The sequence below is a fragment of the Seriola lalandi genome, unplaced genomic scaffold (genome assembly GCF_002814215.2).
Source record: "Seriola lalandi dorsalis isolate HSWRI2012SDOR001 ecotype SW California unplaced genomic scaffold, Sedor1 jcf7180001973541, whole genome shotgun sequence".
NCBI classification, from domain to species: domain Eukaryota; kingdom Metazoa; phylum Chordata; class Actinopteri; order Carangiformes; family Carangidae; genus Seriola; species Seriola lalandi.
The window spans coordinates 1-6,468 of record NW_019444207.1 but is presented as its reverse complement, the minus strand read 5'-3'; the positions used below and the strand labels follow the sequence as shown (position 1 = coordinate 6,468).

The window sequence follows — 6,468 nt, the reverse complement described above, 5'->3', positions numbered from 1 at the left end:
GTCTGAAGCCATTTTGGTGAGAATAGATTATTTGTCACTGTTCAAGAAACTTCTGATGAGAATGCCAATCTTAGCTTCTATAAATTAAATTAGGGTCAGGAAACTTATATTGAACAGTATTGCAGAGAATATAGCCAAATATTTTCATATACTAGATTTTCACAGACTAGATAAAGGTGTGTGGTGCTCCCACCTGATGGTTGGAAGGATAAACCTTAAACGTAGGAGTAAATGAAACTACATAACTGCAAGCTACTGAGGAATAGACGAATGAGAAATTTTCTCAAGGCTTGTGAACGGGTTTAAGGTTTAAGGTCTTGTCTACAGCAAACATGGAAAAACCGGGATACCGTTGACACCATCAAGACTGAAGAAAATTAAGTTAGTCTAAGTAATGTCTTTTGAAATATAGGTACTACATTGATTTCCAAGAGGGAATTTACATGGCCTATAAATCTACAGCACTGCAGTCTGTATGATAACTGAAGATTTATTTTCCAGTAAGACAACCCCAATCATAAAGCCAAAGCGACAGGAATGGCTTAAAAATAATGACTGAAACTGGTTAATACTTATATCTAACTATTTTATGCTCATTTAGATTGGTTTGCTTTGTAGAAAGTACATTTGAACAGCTTGTCAATTGAACAAAATTTTGATTTTAAAATGGGCACCTGTGACTAAAATTCAGAGATGTATTTGCTGAATGCCATCTTAAAATCAGACTGAAACTTTACTATCCAGTGCAGTGCTAGATACTTATTTAACAATTTCAACCCAAAAAAAGCTGCATCATTTTTTCTTTCATATGGTTTTGCTTTTATTAGAAAAATGTATAGTTTCTTCATTGCCAGTGCATAGGTTGTACATTGTTTTACCATGGAGGCCAGGTTACTAGGGTAATTCCTCCCAACAAAACAAAAATCATTATTGCTCAAAAAGAGGCAATCAGCACAATGTGTGACACCTGTGAGACATTCAAAATTACTGGAGGTAGAAAAATAAACCAAAGTGCATAAAGTAACTATTTACAGTATTTCATTCTGACAGTCCATGGTCATAAAGGCTCTAACATGGTTCAGATGCAGAGTCCCCTGCCTCTTGTTTGTCCTCCATGTTGACGACACACTGCCTCTTTCTTTGCGCCAGTTCCACCACTTCTGCGCCAGGGAGCCCCAGCTTTCTCTTGTAAAGAGATCTGAGGTTACATGGGCTGGGGGATCTCTCAGTAGAGCTATCCAGCATCCAGGACGAGCTCCCTCCCACTGGGGTGAGAGGTCCAGATGTGTGAGATGTAGAAGATCTTGTGGCGTGCAAGCCTGAATCATCAAGCTGCAATTCGATATCCATGGTTTGGGGATGCATTGTTGAATCATTTGCCATTTCTGCTGTAAGATCTCTACAACTGTCCTTGTCACTGTGGGAGGGCAGAGTGTCAAGCTCACAGACCCAGAGCTCAGAATCACTCCCACATTTCATCGGGAGATCCAAAAGATGTTGCTGCTCTGTTACAGGATCTCTCATCCCATTTTTCATCACTTCTCTGAGAGCAACAGAAGCAGGGTTATGAAGAATGAATCTCCTGCTCCGGCCCGTAAACCGACATCCCCCTCCTCCTTGTCCCTGGTGCCTTGTTCGCCTGGAGACACCAAAATCGATGTTTGAGTCGTCCGAATCTTCAGAGCTCCCATCATACGGGTCCATAAACTACAGTGAAATTGTAATTATTTATTCATTCACAAACACCTAGAAGAACAGGATATGTTTGTGCCAAAAATTGATAAATTAATGAATGCAGACTGCTTACCAAAGAATAACAACCATGCCTTGCTGCAGGCTTCAGTGACAGTGTCCGACGCAATGTCCCACACTCTGGTGCGCTGCTCACACATCCCTGTTCCATGAGGAATTCAGTGATTTTTGCTTCGACAAGACAGTAATTCATTTTTAAATTAAAAAGCTCAATGCACGCTGGAAGTCAGATAATGAGTATATAGGGCAAGTTTCTGGGGAAGAAATGAAATTTGATCCCATTTCAAAACTAAATTGGTGCTGAAATACAATGGACAATGTTCTATATCTGGTATTAGGTTTAACTTTTTTTTAAAGCCATTTAATATATACTTATACCATATAAATATTGTCACTCCACTTGTACTTATTGTGTCATTGTGTGTACAAAGTTTGTACAAAAGCAATACCATAGTGCTGGTGTCCGACCATCTTGGACTGATTTCTGAGTCACTATCAGTGCTGGACTCCATTTTACACATCTCCTGACAGAAAACACCGGTCACTCAAGTCCACATTTATATGTCAAAGCAAGATAGAGATTAAATGCAAGTGATTTACAACTTTTTCAGAGAATAAAAGACCTGATCATTCTCAAATATGATGATTTAATGTACTTAACTCATCTCACCATGTATTTGAAAGCAAGTTGGTCCACGTTGTTGGGTATATGTCTCTCACTGTGACCTAAAATGGAAAAAAAAACAAAACATTAATTTGAAGTGCAATAATTATGCATCTAATGACATTCAAAAATACACCAAAACACATACAACTGAATTTCCTGTTGCAAAATATTAGGTATAAGGTATTAAATAAAATTAGAACGTAAAGCCATGCAGTACAAAAATACTAATTAAATCAATCGTCTAGCCCATGTTACACAATGTTAAATAAAAGAATACTGATACCTACCTGGAAGTGAGCGTTGTCGTCTTCTTCTACATGCCATGACATTTGGCGCCTGTAACTTCTCTGGACCACAAAGAAGTAAAATACTGAAATAATGTTGCTGTGTAGCGAACTTGCAGATTAATGAACTGGTAAGTAGCAGGTGGCTTTAATATGATGCGAGCAAGTGTGGTCGCAGGTAAGCAGCGTGGGCACGGTACACAGCGCTGACACGAGTTCAAAAACGCTAATAGTTTGAACATTTTAACAAAATAATACGTCCGGTGTTTGTTTTTTTCAAAATAAAACTCTTATTGTCCTGGTTGCTGCTAATTGACATCCTTGTTTGTCCAAAATGTTATTTTTGTTGCCTAATTCAGCTTTTCTGTTATTTAATCAAAGACAGTGTTTTTTACAAATATTTTCTTAACCCTGTAATAGAGTTTTAAAATCATAAAAAGCTGAGAAAGGTTTAGTTGATATATCTAACCTATGCCACCGATGTAAAATCTAAGTTAGGGTGTCCTGTTGTACTAGTTTATGTTTCCAAAATAAATATCTGTTACATATAGTTAAAGTAGATAATGTTATAATAACAACTTATTCTAAAGCAGCTACAGTACGTAACCTCCTCCACCAGTTCCCCGGTAAACCGTTGGGGGGAACGGGAGAGTAGTAGCCCGCTCCGTGGCCCGCTCCCCTCCGTGCGTAAGATCCGGCCTGGGGGAAAGGGATGAATGTTAATTTCAAAGATGGCGGCGGAGGGAGGAGGGAAGGAGATGAACGAAATTAAAACTCAGTTCACTACTCGGGAAGGTGTCTACAAACTCCTCACTCACTCCGAATACAGCCGTCCCAACAGGGTGCCTTTCAACTCGCAAGGCTCCAACCCCGTCAAGGTCTCCTTCGTGAACGTCAACGACCAGTCGGGCAACGGCGACAGGATCTGTTTCAATGTGGGCCGTGAGCTCTACTTCTACATCTACAAAGGCGTTAGAAAGGTAGCGTGCTAGCGGGGCTAATGTCAACGGAAATTCGTGATACGGCATGTTAAAATACATCACTACCATTTGAGCTGTTGCTGAACATCAGGCTTACATTGGCTGTATTAAATAACTGGCAGGTGCTTGACTTTCAAATTAGCTGGCAGCTAGTTAGCTTGGAGCTACGATGAAGCTAGCCTTCTAGTTAGCTAGCCAATGCGACTGGCTAACACTAGCAAGCCAGCAGCTACACCAAGGCCAGGGGCTAAATTCCGTCCCCAGTCTGTGACACTATTTTAGTTTTATGGTATCGTCGGTTTCGTCAGGCTGGTTTTACGATCATTAGGGTGAAGTTATCCTTTTGATGTTATTTAAGTTGTCATGGCTGAAATCTTTGCTGTAACGGTGAATAGTGACAGTTCTACGTTACCACCCACAACACCTGTCGACGCCCTTTGACTGACAGGTGTGAACACATCGCAGTGATGCCGATTCAGTGTATGAACGGTCATTCGGCTAGCAAGCTAACTGCTGCCGTCATCCTTCTGTGTAATAACACTCAACTCTTGGCATTGGGATGTGTCTGGACAAAATCTATGACCTGATCAAACTAAGCTGACTTGTTCTGCTTGTAGGGAAATGCTCTGTATTTTACAGGTTATAAGCATTCATGAAGGATCTATTCCATTACAGTATATTTCTGTGGTCTGTGTAGATGTTGAGTCACTAACAAGTAAGCCATTAACATGGATTCAGCTGACTGGACATCACAGGTTGATTGAAAGCAGCTGACTGCTAACTTGAAGTGATGTGTCATAGCCTTTTAAATATCCACACAGAATCATGTCCTTGTCATGTGTGTAATTTCAAGTGTAAATCAGCAATAGGCTGGCTGGAATACCACAAATTAGAAGAATTGTAGGATTATTTGTAGTAAAAGACAAAACTAACAGGAATTCTAGGCTTGTTAATCTTCACAATTTAAGTTTGACAGGAAATGGCGAGTTATAATGGTACAAGCAAATTAGTCACATGCCTGATAAAGACATTGATATTTGTTTTCAGTGTATCAAAATCACATCACAAGATTACATTCACAATACATCATCTTATCGATTATTTGTCCCATTGATGAGTTACAGCTTAAAAATATTGGTCATTTAATTTCTCTGGTAAAGTTTTGCTGGAGCAGATACATGGCTACAGGTTTAAAGTACAAAATTTAGTAAGACTGTCCTGTGTATTACAGTCAGCAGTTGACAAATTTAGCTGCTCACGATGACCTTATCATTTCTTTTGTGTGTATATCCGTAACCTCGCTTCTTACTACTGTTGACATAAGCTTATTATGTACCAGTTTTGGTGGTAATGCCAATCACTAAAATAATACCTAATACAATGCATGCTATTATGATCAGTGTTTTTGACCGGACCCTTGATTTAAACTACTTTTGTGACTTGATTTGACATTTTGTGTCTGAGACGGGTCATAAACAACTCAATGTCACATCTAAAGGTTCTAGAGGAGCCACTGAGTCATCATCTTACACTCAAAGAATTTTCCATTCTGCCAGTAGTGTAAACTATAAATCAGTAACAATGGAACGGTTAGTATATGCTTGGGGTTTCTTGTTCACAGCTGTAAAATACTGTTTACCTGACAAAAAAGAAACTTTTCATCATACAGTGCAATGGTAAGCATCTACCCACCAAGAGTGAAAAGGTGTACATCTATACTTAAGTATACCTACTTATACTTAAGTAAGTCCTCATTTTTGCTCAGTGACAGCTATCTGATATGTAGCTAAAAATCACGCAGTGCTATTTTGAGTTCAGATGTCACTGCATGTTCACTTTGGTTACAAGACACTTGATCTATGAAGGTCTTCTTTATCAGTGGAATCAAGATGACCACCTCAGCTCCTCTAAATTCAGTGGTGGTGTGTTTTGAGATAAAGTACAAGAAAAAAAACAATATGACTGCACAGTCAGCTCCAATGGTTTATTACTGACAGTTTGTGTCATGTGACAAAGTACAAAAACTCTTTTTAGATATTGAAATATTACTGCACTCACCACATGTGTGTTCATGCTTTCTCTCATCAGGCTGCTGACCTGAGCAAGCCCATAGACAAGCGCATCTACAAGGGAACGCAGCCCACCTGTCATGACTTCAACCACCTCACAGCTACGGCAGAGAGTGTGTCCTTGCTGGTGGGTTTCTCTGCAGGACAGGTACAGCTCATTGACCCCATCAAGAAGGAGACAAGCAAGCTCTTCAATGAAGAGGTAGGTCTATGATAGATAGGCAGTAGATTGGAAGAGTTTTGTGTGCAACGTTTTCCACAAGTAGCAGGTGCTGGTCAGTAAAGGAAAAATTAGGAGAGGCAGTGAATTTTCACAATTACGTGTACTGTGCTGTTTAAATTCAGCTGTATGAATGGCAAAAAGTCAAGTGTGTTCAAAGGATTTCCCATACCCTGTCTTGTTCTTCATGGTACTTTTTGCGTTTTCCCTGCTCAGCACCTTTAAATTAAATATTACCAAGTGGCCTAAGACTTTAACAGAGCATTCTTTGTGAAATTGTAAGTATTTCCTGATGATACTGTACTGACATTGTCCCCACCCCCTTTCTCTCTCCACTCTCTCCCTCCCTGTCTGTCTCTCAAATCTCAACCTTCCGTCTTTCCTGACAGAGACTAATAGACAAGTCCAGAGTAACATGTGTGAAATGGGTGCCAGGCTCTGAGAGCCTGTTTCTGGTCTCTCATGCCAGTGGGAATATGTACCTGTACAACGTGGA

The 6,468-nt window shown here is 39.8% G+C and overlaps 2 protein-coding genes across 3 annotated transcripts; one reads left to right on the top strand and one right to left on the bottom strand.

Moving 5' to 3' along the window:
* Positions 1–795: 795 nt before the first annotated feature.
* On the bottom strand, positions 796–3,379 carry LOC111652311 (uncharacterized). 2 transcript variants are annotated; one of them, XM_023402544.2, is made up of 5 exons: positions 2,707–3,379; positions 2,423–2,478; positions 2,202–2,276; positions 1,808–1,894; positions 796–1,707 (listed from the first exon to the last, which is right to left on the bottom strand). In XM_023402544.2, exons 1-5 carry the CDS (start codon positions 2,741–2,743, stop codon positions 1,069–1,071), a joined length of 894 nt encoding a protein of 297 aa, XP_023258312.1. In that variant the 5' UTR covers positions 2,744–3,379; the 3' UTR covers positions 796–1,068. The 2 variants fall into 2 exon arrangements, with proteins under 2 accessions (XP_023258312.1, XP_023258318.1); XM_023402550.2 differs by having other exon boundaries at positions 2,202–2,273.
* A 15-nt stretch (positions 3,380–3,394) lies between these two features.
* On the top strand, positions 3,395–6,463 carry LOC111652332 (WD repeat-containing protein 20; the record flags this gene model as incomplete). Its single annotated transcript, XM_023402571.2, has 3 exons — positions 3,395–3,683; positions 5,772–5,954; positions 6,362–6,463. Coding segments are annotated over exons 1-3 (549 nt in total), but the record flags the coding sequence as incomplete, so codon positions are not given.
* Between the last annotated feature and the right edge of the window lie 5 nt (positions 6,464–6,468).

Excerpts from the sequence above, each read along its gene's own strand:
- LOC111652311 (XM_023402544.2), bottom strand. The coding sequence starts at position 2,743 with ATGGCATGTAGAAGAAGACGACAACGCTCACTTCCAG. Across the intron at positions 1,895-2,201 it reads GGTCGGACACCAGCACTATG|GGATGTGTGAGCAGCGCACC; the intron begins GTATTGCTTTTG and ends CTCATGGAACAG. Across the intron at positions 1,708-1,807 it reads GGCATGGTTGTTATTCTTTG|TTTATGGACCCGTATGATGG; the intron begins GTAAGCAGTCTG and ends ATTTCACTGTAG.